Genomic DNA, 22,217 nt, shown 5'->3' with positions numbered 1-22,217 from the left:
GGGTTCATCCACTATGGATCCCTGGGATGCAAGGAGGGCTCAACATGCAATCAAAACTGAGAAACCTGCAAGATGGTAAAGGTGATGACAGAGGGCCTGTGTTCAACCCCCAGAACTCGTGGTGGGAGGAGAGAATCAACTCTTCAAGGTTCCTCTAACCTCCACACACAATAATAAATTAAAATTAAATTAAAAAAATAGGGGCTGGAGACATGATTCATCAGTTAAGAGCACTTACTGCTGGAGGACCTAGGTTCAATTCCCAGCACCCACAGGGTGGCTCACAACAATCTGAGACTCTCATTTCAGAGGATCTGTCGCCCTCTTCTGACCTCTGCAGGTATCAGATATATATATGTCTGATTCTGGGACCTGGGTTCAGTTCCCAGAAACCACACAGTGTCTCACAAACATCTGGAACTCTAATTTCAGATGTGATGCCCTCTTCTGGCCTCTGTGGGTACTGTGTGCACATGGTGCACAAACATACAGGCAGACAAAACACTCACATAATAAAAATAGTTGTAAAAATTAGAGATGCAATTAAATGTATAAAAATTATATGATCATCCTAATAGATGCAGAAAAAGACATTCAGGTCCTTTCATAATAAAATCAATCAACAGAATAAGTGGAGGAAAGTGCCATCAGAAAGGCTATGAGACAAACCCACAGCCTGTATCTATCTCAGTATGAAAACTCCAATCTTTTCCAAGGCATGGGTGCCCAGTCTTGTCACTTGTGGAGCACAGTGCTGGAAATCCCAGTCAGGGAACTAAGCCAGGAAAAGAGATAAAGACATCGAATGAGAGAAGGGGGACACAAAGCCACCTTCCCCCAGATGACATGAGCTTATGCACTGGCACTCCACCAACTGTTGGAAGTGGATTAACTAAAGTCACAGGAGAGGAAGAGTCAACACAAAGGGCAGGCCTCTATCTATCCACTCATGATGGCTATTTTTCTCCATAAAAAAAGATCTTATAGTGTAACCCGGAATGGCCCTGAGTTTGCAATCCTCCTGTCTCAGCATCCCAAGCCCAGGAATTACAGGCACATTAGCATTCTTGACCTGATGGTGAATGACTGCAAACGTGGCTGGGCTGAGTGGCACCTACTTGAGTAACACACACTTGGGTGTACCTGGAGAGGTTTCTGGAGCCAAAGTTCCTGAATGTGGGCAGCACCGTCCCCTAAGCTGGGGCCTGGATGCAAAACTATGGAGAGGGGCTCACCGAACATTATATATATATATATATTCATATATATTCATATATATATTCATATATATTCATATATATATTCATATATATATTCATATATATTCATATATATATTCATATATATATTCATTTTCTCCCCTCCCCCCTTCTCCCTGGCTGCCATGCTATGAACTGCTTTGCTCTATCACACAGTGATCTGCAGAATGAAGAAAGCAGCCCCATTGGCAACATCCAAACCAATAAAGTACTTGGGAGGAAACTCCATGAAGGAGGTGACAGCCCTGCCCAACTCAAAACATAAATGGATAATGAGTTCCAGAAATCTACATGAATACATCCCTGTGCTGAAGGCTAGAAGTGTTAAGTTTGCCATTCTAACCAAGGCAACCTACAAGTCAATGGTGGTTTCTACCAAAATCCCCATAGCACTTACCATAGAAATGGGGGGAGGGGGTCAAGACTGAAGTTTCTACGGAGCCACAGGAGTTCCAAATAGCAAAGCAATTCGGGGTCGGGGATCACACTGGCAAAAGTCAATCACTATAAAGCTCTGCAAAGGCTGGGGGCTGTAGCTCAGTGAGTAGCAGGCCTCTCTGGTATGCACGAGGCCCTGGTTTCCACCCTCAGCAATGCAAAAACCGAGCAGAGTGGTGTATGCCTGTCATGCCAGCACTGTTGGGGTGTGTAAGCAGGATAATTCAAGAGCACCCTCATCTATGTAGAAGTTTGAGCCTAGCATGAGATACATGAAAGTCTCAAAAATAAGACAAAGCAAATAAAAGTAGAGAAACCATGATGGTATGGCATATAAACACCCACAGACCAACGGATGGCAGGGCCCAGAAGACACACCCTCACCCATGGGCCAGGCACCTTCCCAGGGGCACCAGATCTCACCTAGGAAAAAGGATTTTTTTTTTAATATTTATTATGTATACAATATTCTGTCTGTGTGTATGTCTGCAGGCCAGAAGAGGGCGCCAGACCTCATTACAGATAGTTGTGAGCCACCATGTGGTTGCCAGGAATTGAACTCGGGACCTTTGGAAGAGCAGACAGTGCTCTTAACCACTGAGCCATCTCTCCAGCCCGAAAAGGATCTTCTCGTGTGCTAGTTAGTATCATGTCAATTAGACACAATCTAGAGACATCTGGAACTTCAACTGAGGAACTGCCTAAAACTAATGGGCCTATGGACAAGTCTGGGGGTGCGTTTTCTTAATGAATGATTAAGGTAAAGGGCCTACTCCACTGTGGGTAGTGTAATTCCTGGGTGCTCTAAGACAGCAGGCTGAGCAAGCCATGAGACAGCAAGCAGCACTCTTCAGTAGCCTCCGGTTCAGTTCCTGTCTCCAGGTTCCTGCCTGAATCCATGATGGTCTGTAGGCTGGAAAATATGAAATAAACCCTTTCTTCCGCAAGCTGCTTTTGGCTACTGTGGTTTAAATGGAAATGACCCCCAAAGGTTCATAGGGAATGGCACTATTAGGAGGCATGGCCTTGTTGAAGGAAGTGTGTTACCAGGTGGGAGCTTTGAAGTTCAAATCAAGCCCAGTGTCACTCTCTTCCTGCTGTCTGCTGATCCAGATACAGAACTCTCAGCTACCTCTCCAGCATCGTGTACCTGCATGCCATCCTGCTTCCCACCATGACAAGAATGGACTAAACCTCTGAACTTGTAAGCCAGTCCCAATTAAACACTTTCCATTGTAAGAGTTGCTGTGGTCATGGAGTCTCTTCACAGCAATAGAAGTCCTAAGAAAGCCATGGTGTTTATTATAGCAATAGGAGACAAAGTAGGATAGAACTTGGTACCAGGAGTGGGGTACTGCTGACAGACCTGACCATGTTGTTTTGGGAAGGATTGTACAAGTGTCTGGATCTGTCAGCTCAAGAAACCATTGAGTGCTTGTGGTTTGAAAGATAATAGCCCTCAAAGGCAATGACACTATTAGGAAGTGTATCACTGTGGAGTTGGGCTTTGAGGTCTCATATATGCTCAAGTCACTCCCAGTGAGACAGACCACTTCATGTTGTCTTTGAGTAAAGATGTATTAACTCTCAGCTTTCTCCAGCAACACATGTGCTTGCACACCACCATGTCCCGCCATGATAATGGACTAAACCTCAAGCCACCCCATTACATGCTTTTATGAAAGCTGCCATGGCCATCGTATCTTTTCACAGCAATAGAAACCTAAGGCAGGCAGTACACAAGGCCTGATGGACGGCTGTGTGAGAGCCTGTGTGAGTGTTCAGAGAAATGCGGACGACCGACGCCTGGCTTCTAACAGTTTAAGAAGGAAGAAAAACTAATGGGGCCACTCGTGATATATTTAACCCCAGAATCCGTTTCTGGCCAGCTGTGATCAACAGAGACCAGGACCACTGAGATAAATCTGAGAAGGAATTCTTCAGAACCAACACACAGAAGCTGTGGTCCAGAGGGGGTCAAGACTGTCTCAAGCTGGCAGCTGAATTTGGTAAACTCGTGTGGTACTGGTTTCATCACACAAAAGCCACAGGATTAAAGTGATCACGAAAAGAACCCAGGAGAGACCACCGGTGAAGGCGCAACCTTAGCTGTGGTAGAGGCCCAGCTTATTTGAGAAGCCAGGACCATGGGATGCCCACAGGTATGAGGTCTAGAAGACCAGCTGTGTGTGTTGTGGACGGTAGTCCGGAAGCGGAACTGCCCAAGCCTTCTGAAGCCCAGGTCACGAGTGAGCTTGAGATGTCAGCCACTGAGCTTTTACACTGCTGGATGTTGGTGTTGCTTTCACTGTGCCCTGGTTCTTCCCTGTTAAAACAAGATGGAGCTTTTTCTCCCTTTTAAACAGAACCCACAGCTGCAACTTTGGACATTCAAAGTATTTTAATTCTTTTTTTTTTTTGGTCTTTTGAGATAGGCTATCTCTGAGTAGTCTTGGCTAGCCTTGAAATCAGAGATCCACCTATCTCTGCCTCACAAGTGCTGGGATAGAAGGTGTGTACTAACACCGCCCTGCAAGTAATTAAATTACAGACGATGGGACTCCTAAACCTTGGTCGTTGGATGGAGTAGAGAGCGTGAAATGGCCACGCATGAAAGAATACCAGTGGGACCTATGTTAAACCATATACAAAATTAACTTGGAGGATTATAGACTTGGACGCTACTTGTTCTGAGGAGAAAACAAGCCACTTCTTTAATAATACATCAGAAGGTAGGAGTCTGTGGGGCCTGGGGAGACGGTTCAGTGGATAAAGTGCTTGCCGTGCAAGCATGAGGACCTGAGTTCAGATGCCAGCACCCATGTAAAAACCCAGGTGTGGGGATGCAGTATCACAATCCCAGTGCTAGGAGAAGAGAACAGGATCCCTGGACCTTACCGGCAAGTCTCATCAGTGAGAACCAAGTCCCAGTGAGAGACCCGTCCTCACTGGTGGACAGCACCTGAGGAAAGACACCAGGGACTGACCTCTGATCTGCATGCACACGCACACAAAAGGTAGAGTTTTTGTTTTGGTTTTTGAGACAGGATTGCTATCTAATCCACACTGGGCAGGAACTCTACCTCTCCTCCCTTGGCCTTTAAAACTCTGGAACCACAATTGTGTCATCATACCCGGCTTAAAATATAGGAACTTTGATCCACTCCCTGGAGGGTTCATGAGCAACTGGCCTGGGCTGGAGTCCGTCTGCTGGCGAGGGATGAAGGATGGGGACACGGCCTTAGTAGCAGTCAGCTTCATTCTCCTCTAAGATACCCACCGTGGCCAGCATGTCCTGGAGTAGGGACTGTGGGCTCTTTTCCACATGGTCGCTGCTCTTGGCCAGCTTGTCCTGCAGGCCCTCCAGGTCCAGGGACCGCAGGATAGCTAGCATGGCCTCAGGATCCAGGTCCCCCAGGGGCTGGCCCTGCTCACCCTCCCGCCACCTCTGCAGCACAGCCTCCACAGAGGCTGAACTAGGGTTATCCCCAGCCTCCTGGGTGCCACTGCAGGAAGATGTCTTGTCCCTCAAGAAGAGGAGCAAGTCACAGGCCTTTTGGGCCACTGGTCGGTCACAGTCAAGCAAGGCACAAAAAGCAAACTCAAAGAGCGGCAGACGGCAAAGAGTTTGCAAGAATTCTGGGTGTGGGCTGGGAGAGGTGGCCTCAGGCAGGCCCACTGTATAGGGACAGCGGAGGCTGGGCTGCCCCATTGCCTGGATGAGGAACACCTGTGCCAGCTCCAAACCCTGCACTCGGACCTCCCAGTCCAGATCCCGGCTCACTGCCTGCAGCACAGTGCCCACAAACCACTCTGTGTCTTGAACCACATCAGCATGGCCATCCCTCAGCCACTCAGTAAAGACCCGTAAGACAGCCCTCCGAGGGAAGCCCTCTGAGTCCGTAGACAGGATATGCATGAGGTCCATAAGTAGGCCCTGCAAGTTGGAGAGTTCCAGAAAAATCAACATGATATTATCACCGTGGCAGGATCCAGAATCACCTACAAGACAAACCTCTAGAAGTAACTGTGATGGGAGTCCTTAGATAAAGCTAGAGAGGATGTGCTGGGGTCCCGGACTCTCCGGATCCTGACCCTGACTCATGCACAATGATGGACTGTACCCTCAAACTATAAGCCCCACTATATCCTTCCTTAACTTGCTTTCATAAGGCATTTTGACACAGCAACAAGAAAAGCAATTAATATAGCAATGAGCCAGGAGACACAAGTCTGCGGCCCCCGGGGCCCGAGCCATGTGCTGTTTCTGCCCTTCACACAATGTGCTCTGTATGCACCGCTCTTCAGCTTGGCCCTTGCCTCCCATTCAGATGGGGTCAGTGTCTAAGACAGGGTGCCAGGAAGAGCACAGGCACTGTGCCCTGTGCCCCCAGCTCCTCGGCAGTCCCTCTGGATAGCCCTACTCTCAGGAGCAGTTGCTACAGATCTGACAGCTGCTTACCCACTCACTGGACCAACAACGAACGGCTCCTACCTGCTGGGCCTGCGGGTTCTCGGGGCTGGTGGGAGCGGCCTGTAGGCCCCGGGTAGAGAGCTGCCCAGCAGCGCCTACTGCACTTGCTCGGACATAACTCTCGGGGTCTTGGAGGAGCTGGTGGGCAAACGCAGGCACTTCTGAGGAACGCAGTGCCTCTCTGAAGTCAGCCTGCCCTGGGGATCAAATGCCACACAGTTGTGATCAAATGCCACTCAGGTATTCTAAGAGCCCCAGAGCCAGCAGGACACATAAGCATAACACACGCTCCTGCCCAGAGGGCGCTTACCTCCCCAGTGTCGGATCAGATGCGTCAGGAACTCCAGGGCGGAGTCCCTCACCTCCCAACACGGGCTGCACAGACGCTTCTGTAGTATGGGGAATAGCTCTGTACCAGGAAGGGGTGGTCAGTGGCCTCTAGGGTCACACTCTGCCTTCACTCAGGGCTACCTTGCCGAACCCCCAACTGTCTCCACCCCAGCTCTCCAGCTTTATACAGTTCTGCAAGGAACCAGGGTTACCTCCAAGGAACAGCAGGGCATCAGCGCTGAGGTCAGAGCAGCTGGGGGTCTTGTGTGAATTCTGGAGCCACCTGAGGGTAGCCTGGAAGGCCTTTTTCAGGACCTAGAATGGGCAGGACAGGCTTGAGAGTAGGAATGGCAGGCTACCCACATGGGTAGGGCTGTGTGGCCCCTATTGGAAGCATTCTTAAGCAAGAAGGTCCCCAGGTGAGCAGGCCTCCCAAAACCCATTTACTATACCATTGGGCTGGACTCTGGGCTCTCGAGGGTCTTCAGGAGAACCGCAAACACCTCCAGCACCAACTCAAGGGGGCCTGAAACAGACGTGAACGGAAGCATCAACCCAGCTTCTACCCAGAGCCCACCACCCAGCAGGGAGCATGGACTCCAGGCCTTAAGGAAACAGGGGTAAGAGTACAGGGTTATAGGAGAACCTGGTAGGGTTACAGAAGAAAGGGAAGAGAAAATGGAACTCAGTGCCAGAGAAAACACCACTCACCCATTCCTTGAGACAGTGTCCCCAAGAAGTCGAGGGCTGCTCGCTGAACACGAACACAGCCACCCAGGGTCCCACAGAGACGACCTCCCACACTGGAGCTGGGGTCCGCCGAGCCATCACAGAGACGCAATATGGTCACCGCAGCACCCAGCAGGGGCACCTGGGGCCAGGGGGAGGGGCACTGGGGCTGCAGAAAGGAGGATGGGTGAGTAGAGGCCTGGGGTCATAGGACCCGATGGACATAGGCCAGGGCTGCACCTACCAGCATCTGTAGTTCCTCCAGGTGAGCCAGAGTCTGGCAGAGAAGTCCCACACAGGTCGACTTAGATGACAAGAGTGTATCCACAGTCAGCAAGCTATCTGCAGCCCCGTCCAGCAAGCCTGAGGCCAAAACCAACAGCATCCCTGTAGTGGCCACCATCCACAGCAGGGGCCAAGTCTCAAGTTCAGGGCCAGGGCTCGCCAAGGATGCTGTCCAACTGTACTTAGTTGAGGGGCTGGGTGGGACCACAGCAGCTCATTCTTCTTTGCCTAAAGATGGAGGTTCCACCCTCCCTGCATACCTGGAGGTCCAGGCGCCTGAGTGGTGGCTTTCAGGATACAGGCCAGGGGCTGGAGGAGGACACTGAAGGCCCGGGTTCTCAGTTCCTGGGGACTGGGGACACAGCACTCTGTGAGGGTTATACTCTGGCTGCAATCTGAACACCCTCAGCAAATTTAGAATGGTTCAGTATAAGCAAAGGTGCAGGCTCCCTAACACAATTCCTCTGCAAGCTACTGCTTAAGGACCAGGATAGGGGGAGAAGCCTAACCAAGGCTTGCAGGCTTGGCCCTGATATCCTTAGGAGCAGATCCTGGGTCTCAGGGTCCCCAGAAGACCCAATCACACTCCCTGATCAGAGTGACAGGCAATTTCCAGGCTCACAGAGTCGTGTCCAAGTGTGTTCATGTAGTGTTCAATGACCCGAGTATCTTTGTTTTTGTGATAGACCACCCTGGTGAACTGAGCCTGCTTAGGCACTTAGCACCCATCCTCCTTGCATCCCACACTCAGAAACCCACACCTTTGCACACCACCTGGAGTATACACTATGGGGTTCCAGGAGCCTGGCTCATCCACAGCAGAGGTCAGAGGACAGCTACAGAGTTAGCTTTAGGTCTGGGGATATCACAAAACTGTTGTTTGAAACAGTTCTTTGTCTTGCTCAGTATGGTGGAACATGCCTGTAATTCAAACTGTTTAGGGGACTGAGGTGGAGATGTAAAGTTCAAAGACCGTTTGGGAAATTCAGTAAAAACTGTCTCAAAATAAGAAAATGGGGCTGGGGGTGTGATTCGGTGGTAGAGCCCCTGCCTAGAATCCCCCAGTGAGGGGATGGGGCGTGGCTCAGTGGTAGAGCACCTGCCTAGAATCCCCCAGTGAGGAGCTGGGATGGGCTCAATGGTAGAGCACCTGCCTAGAATCCCCCAGTGAGGGGCTGGGGTGTGGCTCAGTGAGAGAGTATGGACTAGCATATATGAAGTTACTGAGTTCCATACCAAGTACTGAGAAAAGGAAAGAGAAAGGGGAAGAAGAGAGAGGAGGGAGGGACAAAAAGAGGCAATCACTGCTTTAATAACTGCCAATCCCACCTAGCAATTCTCCCACCTAACCTATTCTCATATCTGACTTCCAGTTTCCAAAGTTCCCCAACCATCAGGGCAACACTCTCAGCAACCCCAATCATACCAATGCTGGAGTTTCAGGGTCCCCAGAGCTAGAGGCCCAGCTTGTGTGGGGCTCAGGCGGTTCAGAGTCTGGGCCAGCATCTCCCACAAACCACAGGCTGAAAAATTCAACACAGGAGACCTGCAGAAAGAAAAATTACTCCTCCATCAGTGCCTAACTGGACAGCTACAGACGTGCCCAGTCCTGAAGAGGCCATCCCCTGAGGGGACAGTGCTAGACTCTTCCCTTGAAGCATCAGCTGTTCTGAGCCATCACAGGCATCACCACTCACCCTCAGCCCCTGCAGCCACCTGACCTGGCCACGCTGAGGAGAAGGTCCATGAGTGAGTGGACAGCTGGAATGGGGTCTCTCTCAAACAGGCAGGCAACAGGAGGACTCAGCCGCTCCCAGAGGACCCTTGTCCAGGGGCTATGGCAGCGCCCAAAAGTGGTGGTCAGTACATTCAGGGCCTGTGTGACCTGTGGGGTGGCTTTGGAATGCAAGGACTCTTCCACATGGTTCACAATCTTCTGAGCACAGACGGGCCAGGCAGCAGCCTCTCGGGTGGGGGACCCTGAAGCCCCACCTTGCATGGCCAGAGCCAGGATGTGTACTAGGAGCTGGCTGGCTGCAGAGGCCACAAACAGGCTGGGGTCTCCCTGCAAGGAGAAGATCGTGTCCACAGCACCTGGAGTGGGCAGCAGAAGGTCAGCCTGAATGAGGAGGCACGCAGAGGGCACCTGTCTATCACACCCTTCCATGCCTCAGGAAAAGCACCCGGACACCCCTCTGCTCACAAGCAATCCCAACATGTGCATCTAGCACGCTGGCTTTAGAGCCAATGCAGCTTTTAAGGAGTTCTAATTTGTTTCGAGGACAAGCTCATGACCACTTGACAAGACACTGGCATAGGGTCCACCCAGATCCTAGAAGTCAAAGATGGCAATATCCCTATAACCACTTGTGCTTATCCTGACAACTCTAGACCACCACCCTTCCCCAGCTGAGAACACTAGACTCAGAGATGCTCAGGTGTTCCGGAGAGACCCCACAGCACAGGCTTTCAAGGCAAAAGTGGGATGGATGAACTGCGGTAGGGCATGGGAGACACTCACCACTGTCAGCCAGGAAGTGCAGGGCGCTGGGGTGGCGTACCAGGGAGCACAAGCCCTGGATCCAGCCACTGCGCACACTGGGCACGCTCCAGGCTGCCCAGCTGAGGGCACCCGTCTCCCCAAAGAGCCCCAGCAACAACTCCCCCTGCTAAGAAGCAAAGAAAGCATCAGGGAGGCAGAGGAAGAGGCTTTTCTGTGTGTCAGGATTGGGAGAGCCAGGCTCAGCTCGGTGGTGCACACCTTATACCCCAGAACTGAGAGGCAGAAGCAAGTGGGTCTCTGAATTCTAGCTCAGCCAGGGGCACATGGAAAGGCCTTATCTCAAAAATGAAAACAAGGGGCTGGAGAGGTGGCTTGGGATTTAAGAACACTGGCTGCTCTGGTAGAGAATCCAGGCTGGGCTCCCAGCACCCACATGGTGGCTCACAACTATATAAATCCCAGTGCCAGGGGATCTGATGCCCTCCTTTGACCTCCACAGGAACTGAATACATGTGGTCCACATACATTCTGTATGTAGAACACCCACAGACATAAAATAAAAATAAACACCAGGTGTGGCAGCACACACCCTTAATCCCAGCATTTAGGAGGCAGAGACAGGAGGATCTTTTGGAATTAGAGGCCGGCCTCCGCCTGGGCTGCAAAGCAAGCTCTAGGACAGCCACGGCTACAAAGATACTGTCTCAAAAAGCAAAAACAAAATAAAAGGTTAATAAGTAAATAAAGTCTTGGGGGAAAAACCCTCAAATAACGAAATGAAAACCAACAGGATTGGTGAGGCACCAACTGGTGCCATACAGCTGTTCTCAGGCCCCGGCACCATCTGCTCTGCCCTCAAGAGAAAGGAAAGAGGTCAGAGGAAGAACAAACATTTCTTTTCCTTCTTCTTTCTTTGTAAAATTTCTATTTTTCAACTTTTTAAATTATGTGTCTATGTCTGAGTGTAGGTATGTACATGAATGTAGGTGCCATGGAAGCCAGCAGAGGGCACCAGATCCCACGGAGCTGAATTTCCCTGGGCAGGTGGAGTCACTGCATGTGGACCACTGTGCTCTCTTCCCCATGCAATCCATGACATGCTGCAGAGAAAGCACCTGCGGTGTCCTCCGACCCTCACAGACCCCATCAGAAAGAGAACATGGCAAGGATCACACAGCTGGTGAGAAAAGATAGCCAGTTGGCATCATCCCTGGTGAGGATTTCCAAGGAGGACCAATGTGGGGGACACTGGGGTTGAAATCCTGACGCAGTGGCCCAGCCACTGAGACCCAGGTACTGAGATGGCCCTAATCCAGAGGGAGAAGATGACTGCCCTAAGGGACAAGCACACAGGAGACAAAGACTCACCTGGAGGTACTGGAAACAGTCTTCCTGGGCTGCAAAGATCCCGACAAGGCGTAGAGCAAAGGAGAGGACCCTGGGGCTCACGTCCTGTGGCTTCAGCACATGGGACAGTAGCTCCATTAGGCAGGGGTGGTCCTGCAGCAGTTGGAGGCTGGACTCTGTGGAGACAGGATATCCCAAGAGAGCAGTGACCAGAGAACCTCTCTAGAAATGGCTCACACATCCCTATCCTTCAAGATTGAGTAGTCCTGGGGGAAGGTTGCAACAGATAGCTCCTAACCTAAATTCATTAAGGCAAAGACCCCAGAGAGTCAATGACTGGGCAGTAGATAAAAGACACAGACAAGAACCATAGACAAGTAAAGAGCTGGGGCTGTAACTCTACATACAGCACCTGTCTAGACTCCTCCAGTGAGGGGCTGAGGTGTGACTCAGTGGTAGAGCCCCTGCCTAGAATCCCCCAGTGAGGGGCTGGGGTGTGGCTCAGTGGTAGAGCCCCTGCCTAGAATCCCCCAGTGAGGGGCTGGGGTGTGTCTCAGTGGTAGAGCACCTGCCTAGAATCCCCCAGTAGGGGAGGGAGGGAAAGAGGGGGAAAGGGAATGGGCTCGGAGAGAGAGAAGAAATAAAATAACAAGCTATTAAAGACAACATTGCATTTAAAAAAAGCGGAATTTACAATCTCAGAAGACTTTTACACACCTCTGAGAAACCATTACATGGACAGATTGCCAAACAGCAGATATGAACAGCAGAAGCCAATCTCATGAACAAGTAGGAAAAGTGTTCATTCCAACATGTAAAACTTTTTTTTTTTTTTTGAGGCAGGGTCTCCTGTAATCCCGTAACCCAAGGTAGTCTTGAATTTGTTATACAACTGAGGCTGGCCTTGAACTCCTGCTCCTCTAGGCTCCGTCTTCCAAATGCTAGGATTATAGGTATGTAGCACCATGCCTGGCTTTTCCTTTTGGTGGGAGACAGAGGGCCAAAGCTAGGACGGGCCCGAGGGCCTCAGGAATGGTAGGCAAGCACTTTTCCTGAGCTGTTGTTGTCATTGTTTGGGTTTTTTTTGTTTGTTTTCTTTGTTTATTTGATTTTAAACAAGGTCTCCTAGCCCAGGTTAGCCTTGAATTTACCATGCAGCTGAAGTTTACCACTGTGAACGTCTGATCCTGCCTTTGGCTCCCAAGTGTCCGCCACACCTGGCTACCAACCCTGTTACTCTTGTTTTTAACAGCTTCTTGCCTTGAACTCACTGTGCAGCCTAGACTATAAACTCACAATCCTCGGGTCTCAGCCCCCAGTAGAGGGGATAACAGGCCTGCACCAACAGGCACAGCTCCATCATGTGGGACATTTTAAAAACTGAGGGGAACTGGGAGAGAGGTAGGAGGAGGACCTGCCTACCAAAGGATACCTATCTATGGGGGGACAAAAAATTTACAAAATGAGTCCAGACACCCCCTAAGTTGACTGAAACCCACTAACTGGTACACCTCATTTCCATTCATTTATTTTCATTTTTTTATATACATTTTCAAGACAGGCTGACCCTGAACTCACTAAGTAACCGAGGTAACACTCCTGCCTCAGCTTCCCTAATGCTGTGATTACAGGTGTGAGTTACCACACCCAGCTGAACTGGGTAAACTTTAAATACGTGAACTCTGGCAGGTAAATCACATCTTGATGAAGCTGTTTAAAAACACTTACAGGTCAGATGTGGTGGCATACACCTTTAAACGTGGCACTTGGGAGGCAGAGGTGGGCAGACCCCTGAGTTCAAAGCCAGCTTGCTCTAGATGGTGAGTCCAAGCCAGCCTGGACTATACAGCTGAACCCTGCCTCCAAAGAAACCAAAGTTGTGAAAGGGGCTGGGGAGATGCTTCCATGGATAAGACAGGCACAGCAAGCAGGAGGATCTGAGTTCGAATTCCCAGCACTCACAAAAATGCCAGGCATGTCTCTGCATGCCTCTAATTCTAGAGTTGGGGGAGAGGTGGAGACAGACAGATCCCAAGGACTTCCTAGCCAGCTAGCCCAGTTTCCTGTAACTTCAGGTTCAGCAACAGAGCTTGTCTCAAGGCAATAGGTAGAAAGTGAGGGGAGATGCCTAATATCCCGCTCTGACCTTTGTCTGTAGATGCCTGTGTGTGCACGAAGACACACACACACACTCCTGTAAAATTACTTATAGAAACTTGGCTGAAAACTAGGCTTCTAGGGCTGGGGAATGGTTCAGTAGGTAAAGCTTTCAGTGCGGGACCAGAGTTCAGATTCTCAGAACCAATATAAATGCTGGGCAGGCAGCACTCCAGACACAGACAGGGGACCCTCAGCTGTCCTGCTAGAACAGCCAAACTGGGAAGTTCTTGGTTCAAGTGAGAGGGAAAAGAGAGACGCTGCCTCAGTATATAAGGTGGGACATGACTGAAAAGACAATGTCAACCTCTGGTCTCCACACTGGTAAGCAAACATGTACACATACATAGGCAAACACACACACATATCACATGTCAGACGTAGTGGTGCACACCTTTTATCCCAACACTTGAGAGGCAGAGACCTGGGGATCTCTGTTGAGTTCAAGGCCAGCCTGGTCTACAGAGCTAGTTCCAGGACAGCCAGGGCTGTTACTCAGAAAAACCCCAACTCAAAAACAAAACAAACAAAGAAAAACCCTAAATTACAAAAGTACCATGCAGCTAAACTTGTAGTAAGCTTCAACTAACATGTCACTTTTACAGGACTATTGCCCTTTTAAATCCTGGAACTTAGAAAACAGGCAAAACGAAATACAAAAGAAAAGATAAAGGCTGGGGATGTGGCTCAGTTGGTAAAGTGCTTCTCTGCCATGCACAAAGTCTTGGTTCCATCCTCAGCATCCAATAAAAACAGGGAGTGATGATTCACACTTACGAGGACCAGAGGTTCAAGGTCATACTAGGCTACACAGTGAGTTTGAGGACAGCCTAGGCTACACTAGACCATGTCTCAAAAGAAAAGGAAAAGAAAACCAAGGAAGAAAAAGGTAGGTATTAACGGTAAGACAAGGACCATGGACCCTGTCAGAAGACAAGGATCAACCATAAGAGGAAAAAGTTCCAGTTGCCAGGGTACTCACGCACAAGGAAAGCCGGTACAGCACTATTTATAATAACAAAAAATCGGAAACACAAACAATGCAAGTGATTATAAATTAAGATCCACCCACACAGCAAAATTGTAACTCAGACTGGCCTTGAACTCACTATGTAGCGCTGGCTGGCCTCGAAGCTGAGGCCCAAAATGCAACAAAGATAGCTAAACAATGCAGGCGTGCTCTCTGCAAACACCTAATGTGAACTGGACAGCAGGAAGTCTGAAATGTGGATCGACTCCGATGGGACTACTGCCCCTGGGCCCTATCTTGGCTCTCCCTCATCATCCAGAGAGCCTCAAGGAGGTGAAGGAAAGACACCAAACCAATGGACAGTTATACGCCACGCCTGTACCTGTCTCCATCACTGTTTTAAACCAATCCAGCAGTTTCTCCAAGCAGGTGTCATCTGCCACCAGCTGCCTGGGATCTGCCAGAACAGCACAGAGAGCCGGGAGGAGCCTGGAGCATTCTGGGTCCATGATCAGGGCAGCGGTTCCTACAGAGGAAGCAATGGATCAGTCATGATCATATCTGGCTTCAGACACCAGCCATAGCAACCTCCGATGTCTGCTATGATGGGGGAGGGGCCCAAAAAACTTCATCAGGGCCAGAACTCTTGAGCTCACACAGACACTAAACTCAATCAGGGGAACCTGGTGGGTGAGGAAATGTTAATCAGAGCCACGAGGCCTTTGGGGTCGAGTCGACTTAGGGGTGTGGTGCGTTGAGGTGGAGGTGCAACTTGCCTACTGACCTAGCTGCGGGGAGAAGAGAGTCAGGGGATCAGCCAAATATGCAGGGGACTGTCCATCCAGGCACCTGACCCTCGAATCTGCTCTCAACGGTCAAGAGAAACCTGCATGAGACCCAGGAATGCAGAGGAATGTGCGTATCACAGCCCAGGTCGGTAGAGGCTGCAAGTGACCACCCTGCGGCCTGAATCGGAAGGTGTCCATTCAGGACAGAAATATGCATCTTGGAGGACGATGTCGGCCCGGCACGGTCCGTCTCAACTCCAACATTCGTCGTCCGTACCTCCCAATTCCGGGTAAGAGGTGCGCACTCCGCGATTTCGAGTTAGCTAGGGTTCGAATCCCGCCTCCGCGTCTCTCTGTTATGGGCCTAGGCCCGAGAGTGCAGAATGCACGACCAGGCCCCAAGTGCCTGCCCGGAGCTCCCACTCCGCGTTACCGGGATCTGAATCCCTGATCTGCTCACGACTCACCCGCAGAGGTTCCGGTGTCTGCTACAGGCCCCGCCCGCGCCTCCGCAAATTCCGCTCCACGCCGGCCCAGGCCCCGCCCTCCCCAGGTTCTGCCCCGCCCCAGAGTCAGTTCCACGCAGCCGCAGGCCCCGCCAGACGCCATCACAGGTCCTGCCCCCGGGCGGGAGTTGGCTCCATCCCGCAAGAGTTCGCAGCACGCAGCCGAGGCCCCGCCCCTGACGCAATCCCTTTCACGTGGCTACAGGCTCCGCCCCTTAGTGCTGCGGGTTCCGCCCTCCTCCGCTTGAGTCTACGACTATACAGGCCCTGCCTGTACCACGTGACAGTCACGGGGCGAGAAAAAGTGAGGACGGTGCCCTTGGAGATCAGTGATGATCATGAACGCCGCTCCGATCACTTTTAAGACTCAAAACCCTGTAAATGCACTCAGTTGGGTACAGCTTGGGATTTTCACTCACTCGGAAGCACCACACCATCCAACTCCGACGCTAAGTGTTGCACGCCCACTCAGAAAGTGGGCGGAGCATCGTCAAGGCGGCCCCTGTGTGGGCGTGGCTATTCACTGGAAGGCGGGGCCTCGCTGGCCTCCGGCCTCGTGTGGACATTTGCGGCCCCTGCCTTTTGCTAGCTTTTGTTGTTCCTGGCTACAGTGAATGTCGGCAGGACCTGTGATGGGGCCTCCGGTGCTGAAACTCTCTGCTCCTACAGTGGCTACCGCTAAACTCCGGGAACTAGAGTGTCAGGACCCCTCCAGTTACCAAAGCCTGCAGTTGTGTGGCTCTTCACGGCCTCAGCCCACTCTGCTAGTGATAAAGATAAAAAGTAGGCAAGCGGGGGCTAGATAGGTGGTTCAGTGGTTAAGAGTATCCCCAGCCCTGAGGTCACCCACACAAACACATAAAAATATCTCTCAGGGCTGGGCGGTGGTGGCGCACGCCTTTAATCCCAGCACTCGGGAGGCAGAGGCAGGCGGATCTTTGTGAGTTCGAGGCCAGCCTGGTCTACAAAGGGAGTTCCAGGACAGGCTCCAAAGCTACAGAGAAACCCTGTCTCGAAAAACCAAAAAAAAAAAAGAGAGAAAAGAAAAAAAAATACCTCTCAGGGCAGAGCGTGGAGGCTTTTGCCTTTAAGCTCAGAATTGATGTGCCTATGTAAGTTTAGGGCTAGTCTCGCTGTCTTAAAGTATTTTTTTTCTTTAAGAAAAAATTCTTTTTCCACCGAGCGGTGGTGGCGCACTTGGGAGGCAGAGGCAGGCAAATCTCCGTGAGTTCGAGGCCAGCCTGGTCTACAAGCGCTAATTCCAGGACAAGCACCAAAAACTACAGAGAAATCCTGTCTGGAAAATCAAAAGAAAAAAATCTTTTTCAAGTAAGTAAAGAAAGCACTCAAAGAAAAGCCTTGTCTTGAGTTTTAATGTTGCAATATCACCCAGCTGGGGAGAGCTCTTTACTCAGAAACAATGCGGGCTGGGAAATGGGCTAGTCAAGTGCTTGCTTTGCAAGCATAAAGGACTCAAGTCTGTTAGTCGCCAACCGACAGAGTGAGGTAGAAGAAGAAAAAAAGCAAGGTATGGTGATAGACACTTGTAATCCCAACACTGAGGAGGCAGAGGCAGGATGACCCCAAGGCAAATGAGGTACTGTGTTTGCACTAGCACTGGCCTGCTGGGCCACCAGTGAAGTGCTTGTTAGCAGAGTGTATAAAGCGGTTGGTGCAGGCCTATGGATAGTCCTGGTGTGAACTGTCCTTTCCTCAAGGCGAAAGGCCCCAGGTTTAACAATTAGGGAGTCACTTTGGCCCCCAACATCTCAGATTATTTAGAGGAAAAATAAACATTTAAGTAGGCGCCTATCACTAACGATGGTGCCTTACACTCTGTCCCCTGTGTCCACTCAACATGGCGACCCTTGGAAGCCCTGCCCGCTGGACTACACAGTTGTAGCCACTATCTGCAGAAACCCAACTCGGGCTCCTGAAGTTGCAGCTGAGAGCGTGGCTCCGAAGTAGAGAGCCGGCCTTGCATGCAGGAGGCACTGGGCTCAATTCAAGCAGCACCAGAAACCGAAACCCCACCAGCGTAGTGCAACCTCGGGAGAGTGCATGGTCGGCCCCCATGCCCGCGCTCACTCTGCGCGCGCGCACGGTTCGCCAGGCTCCAGGGGAAGGTCCACATCCGGGGCCCTGTGGCCGCGGCACGGTTGCCATGGCAGCAGGGCTGCTGGCAGGCCTCCCATGTTGAGGGCCAAGCTCGCAGCGTCCAGGAGGCCGCGCAGCGCCGCCACTATGAGTCTGGGCACCGCGGATCTAGCCTCGGAGACGGTAAGGAGGCCCGAGGCAGAGGGAGGACAGGCGCACGGCAGCAGCCAGCTCCCGCAAGCCGATTGTTACCGCACAAGAGCTAGCCCCGGGCGTCGGCCGCCACCGTGCCCGTGCCCTAGCAGCCTCTAGCTCCGGCCCGCGCTCGCGGAAGCCACTGCTTCCACGAAGCCCCCGGGACTGCGCCGTCCCGCGCGCGCTGCGGGTCAGAGGCCGCGACTGGCTGGTGACGAGCTCACCTCGTAAGTGTTGCTGCAGGCTGCACTCCAGTGACTCCTCAGAGCGATCCCAGGCAAAGGAGAAGGCCTCCACCCCCAGAGCCAACCCCGTATGGGTCAGAGAGGCATCTCTAGAAGAGGCGTGCGACCCTCGGTCTCCCAGTGCGGGATCGACCCTCTGGCCCTCTGTGCGTGCCGGTACCAAGTGAACTTTGTGCATTCCAGTGGGGGCTATAAGACAGGGCAATTCCTCGATCTCAAAGACAAAAGTTTAGGGTCCGCGGGAACAATAAATGCAAAGGCTATGAGGCGGGAAAGTGTGTATCCAAAGGACCCAAAGCAAGCCCTCTGGGATCTTATCGAGAAGGGGACTGAAGGGAGGTAGGCAGGAACCTGGCCACAAGGAGAATGACTTATCAAGGGTCCAAGGGACGCCTGAGGGAGGGGAGATTTCACACAGACTAAGGGACTATGCTTCTAGTCAGCAGAGAGCAGCTAGGATTTCCTACTTGTCCCTGCAGGGGAGACTTCCCAAGTCTTACCTAGTTTAGCAGGTCGGTTGCTGTTTGCTTTGTGTGTGCTCTTGGAGGCTGAACCCCTCAGGCCAGGCCAGAGCTCTACAGATGAACCTCCCCCACGCGGCCACTGGGGGATTCTAGGCCAGTACTCTACTGAGTGTCAGACCCCTACCCCAAGCAAGTGCTCTGCCACTGAGCCACAACCCCCAGCTACCCCTGAACTCTCCAGACCTTGAACAAGTTAAAACCTTCCTGTGGTCAGGCAGCGGTGGCCCGCTCCTTGAATCTCAGCACTCAGGAAGCAGAGGCAGGTGGATCTCTGAGAGTTCAAGGCCAACCTAGTCTACAGAGCAAGTTCGAGGAATGGCTCCACCGCCACTGAGAAACCTTGTCTTAACCCCCCCCCCACACACACACACAAACGCAAACTTTGTGTTTACAAAGATAATGCGTTACTCTTTCAGTCTTGGGACGTTACCCATAACCTGGCCATCTACAGAAAGCCAATTCATGTTTGTTGTTTGTTTTATTTACATCTTTTCCCCATAGGTTAAAACATCATATTTCTATTGTTCTGTAACTATTACCATTAACTTCATTGCTAACACTTTCCATATTTTTTTAAAAATGGTCTGACTTTGTATGTAGCCCAGGCTAGCCTCAAATTTGGTTTCCTTCTGCCTCGGTTTTCCAAATCGTGACTTGTACCACCTGGAGGTGTTTTCCAGACTGTAACCAAGACCTAGAGAGAAGGCTCCAGGGATAAAATGCTTGCCTGCAGTAGGACCGGAGTTCAGATCTCCAGAATCCACCGCAAAGGCGCATGGGCACAGCTGCTGCCTGTAACACCGATGCTTAGGAACTGGAGATGGGATTCCCCTGGGCAAGCCGGCTAACTAGACGAGCCACAATTAACGAGCTCTCGGTTCAGCAAGAAAGCCTGTGTCACAGTGGAAGGGAGTGAAGGACACACAATGACTATTTCAGATTTACACACAAACACACACTCAGGAACACACATACACAGATGAGCACACCAGATAGATATAGCCACATACACATAAAAATAAAGTATATGGGGGTGGGGACTGGACAGATAGCTCAGTGAGTAAGAGTAGTTGTTGCTCTTTCCGAGCACTGGAGTTTGGTTCCCAGCACCCATGTCAGAGCTCACAATTGCCTGTAAGTCCACCTCCAGGGGATTTGGCACTTTCTTCTGGCATCCACGGGCACCTACATACACATGCATGCACGAACACACAGAGTTTGAATACCTTTAAACAAGAAAAATGAAATCGAGACGTGTAATCACTGCTCTGCTCTGCCAGGACATGGCCTGCTTTGAGTGGAAGGTGACTAAGAGTCAGACTGTTGACACAGGGAAGAACGGAATGCCTCTCTGGAGTTGAGAACACTGTCAAAGGCACACAGTAGTCCTGAGGACCCACCATACCTCTGGACATAGACTCAGTTGGCCAGGCAGAATCGCTAACCACCCCACAGCCTTCCTCTTCCTGTGTATGTTCATGAATGGAGGCCCAAGGAATGTCACAGGACATTCCTCAAAGACGTTTTCCACACACACGCCTTTTTTTGAGGAAGGGTCTCACACTGGCCTCAAATGCACTCAGTAGGCTGGGCGGGTTGGCCATTGAGCTCCGATGATCCGCCTGTTTCTACCCCAGCACTGGATCGAATTCAGGTCCTCATGCTTGATCAACATGTACTTTTCTAACGCGGCATCCCCTGCTCCCACCCCTCCTTTCTGACTATCGGGATACACTGGCCACTGAAGGATCAAGATGTCATGCTGTGGCGTGACATGTGCTGGGTCCTGTTGCTGGAGCTGGGACAGGCAGTTTGCAAATGGGATTGGGGAACTCAAGCAGTGCCTTCCAGTGATCCTGTGTGCATCTCTTCCAGGGAGATGACAGCCTGTCTGCAATTACCTTTGATTCTGAGTTTGAGACGGTGAGTACAAGTAGGGATGACTGTCCCCGTGTCAGTGTCCCTTGGATGTGTGTAGTCTCCCCCAATGCTGGTGGACCCAGAGCACTGGTGCCCAAGCTGCCTCTGGTGTAGAAGTTGTAGTCTGTTAGTTGAATTTAAATAACTGGGATGATCATTTTTAAATTTTTTATTTATTGGAAATCAATTTCAAGGGTAAGGAATGTATCTCAGTGGCAGAGTGTGTACCTAGCAGGCAGGAAGCTCTGGGTTCCATATCTAACACTGTAAACTGGGTATGGTGATGCATGCTTGTAATCCTAGCATTTGGGAGGTGGTAGAGGCAGGAAGATGAGTTTCATGTCATTTAGCCTGGGCTACTTAAGACCCTGTCTCAACCAATAGCAACAGCAACAACAAAATAATAAAAACTGAGGTTATCATTTTAATGCTAGTTTTAGAAATTGTGAAGGGCTCGAGAGATGGCTCAGTTTAAAAGCACTTGTTGCTCTTGCAGAGTGCATGGATGCAGTTCCCAGTATCCACATGGCAGCTCACAAAGGAACCCCCAGAGAGCTAGGAACTAGTCAAGAAAACTGCAGAGGTGGTCAGACTAGGATACACTGAAGAATCATGCCCTATCCCATAACTGGGGAATTCTAGGCACACACTCTACCACTGAGCCACACCCCAGCCCCTCACTGGGGGATTCTAGGCAGGGGCTCTATCACTGAGCCACACCCCAGCCATCGCTGGGGGATTCCAGGCAGGCACTCACAGTGGAACTTCTCTCCCACTGTCCCCTGGGGATTAGCTAGCCTCTTGGGTTCTTTTTGTAAATTGTTCTGAGTAGCAAAGGAAGCATGCTAAGTGCTCACTTAGGGATAAGACAGTGAAGTGACCCTGAGTATAGACTGGATTCCAGCTATATATGAGCTTTGAAGGGACCCACCACAAGAAGCCTAAGCTCCATTTAGAAGCCTCACAAGCCCACTGTCACCAAGGAGGGACCTCTGTGTTGTGGTGTGACAAAATCTTTCCTGGGGAGATTCAGCACACATCTGTCTACCCAGATAGGGGTCCCGTGACAGACCAAAGTACAGATACCAGCAAAGCCCAGCTTGGTGAAGGGGCTAGTTAGAGGAATATTGGTGAGAGGTTACTTGGTAGGAACAAAAAATTACTCAAAAACAGCTGCATTACCAAGGTCCAGATGAGCATGGGTGACAGTTCCCTGAGCTGGGAACCTGGAGCACACTGAATAGCCGGCAGGAAGTTCAGCAGTTTAGAGACTGTCTTTTCCAAGTGATTCTGATCTAGAATTCTCCCAGGTCTTAGAGGCTGAGAGTCTTCTTTTCAGCTTGTCTTGTCTGGAGTGACTCTCAGAAAACCTTTTTCTGGTTTTCAAGACAGGGTATCTCTGTGTAACCCTGTCAGAGAGAGTGACCTTTTTGGCTCCCAGCCCTAGCCA

General features: G+C 50.9%; 2 protein-coding genes across 9 annotated transcripts in view; one reads left to right on the top strand and one right to left on the bottom strand.

Annotated features, from left to right (window-relative positions):
- Positions 1-4,117: 4,117 nt before the first annotated feature.
- LOC121465175 (BRCA1-associated ATM activator 1) lies at positions 4,118-15,796 on the bottom strand. 4 transcript variants are annotated; one of them, XM_041678369.1, is made up of 14 exons: positions 15,748-15,796; positions 14,875-15,018; positions 11,387-11,541; positions 10,037-10,184; positions 9,237-9,609; positions 8,942-9,061; positions 7,776-7,867; positions 7,475-7,593; positions 7,213-7,399; positions 6,954-7,027; positions 6,714-6,816; positions 6,482-6,580; positions 6,193-6,368; positions 4,118-5,634 (listed from the first exon to the last, which is right to left on the bottom strand). In XM_041678369.1, exons 2-14 carry the CDS (start codon positions 14,999-15,001, stop codon positions 4,939-4,941), a joined length of 2,469 nt encoding a protein of 822 aa, XP_041534303.1. In that variant the 5' UTR covers positions 15,002-15,018; positions 15,748-15,796; the 3' UTR covers positions 4,118-4,938. The 4 variants fall into 4 exon arrangements, with proteins under 4 accessions (XP_041534303.1, XP_041534305.1, XP_041534306.1 ...); XM_041678371.1 differs by lacking the exon at positions 15,748-15,796 and adding an exon at positions 15,558-15,737; XM_041678372.1 differs by lacking the exon at positions 15,748-15,796 and adding an exon at positions 15,277-15,513.
- Positions 15,797-17,913: 2,117 nt separating this feature from the next.
- The window catches only part of LOC121465077 (IQ domain-containing protein E-like), a 46,260-nt gene continuing 41,956 nt past the window's right edge, over positions 17,914-22,217 (top strand). For all 5 annotated transcript variants that reach the window (XM_041678262.1, XM_041678260.1, XM_041678261.1 and 2 more), the window contains exons 1-2: positions 17,914-18,066; positions 20,723-20,770. In XM_041678262.1, the coding sequence (XP_041534196.1) occupies positions 17,980-18,066; positions 20,723-20,770 (135 nt within the window). In that variant the 5' untranslated portion in view covers positions 17,914-17,979. The remainder of the gene's footprint in view (positions 18,067-20,722; positions 20,771-22,217) is intronic.

The sequence above is a fragment of the Microtus oregoni genome, unplaced genomic scaffold (genome assembly GCF_018167655.1).
Source record: "Microtus oregoni isolate MIOR12 unplaced genomic scaffold, Mior012 000029F_ref0000214, whole genome shotgun sequence".
Classification (NCBI taxonomy): Eukaryota; Metazoa; Chordata; class Mammalia; order Rodentia; family Cricetidae; genus Microtus; species Microtus oregoni.
This window is presented reverse-complemented; position numbering and strand designations above follow the sequence as displayed.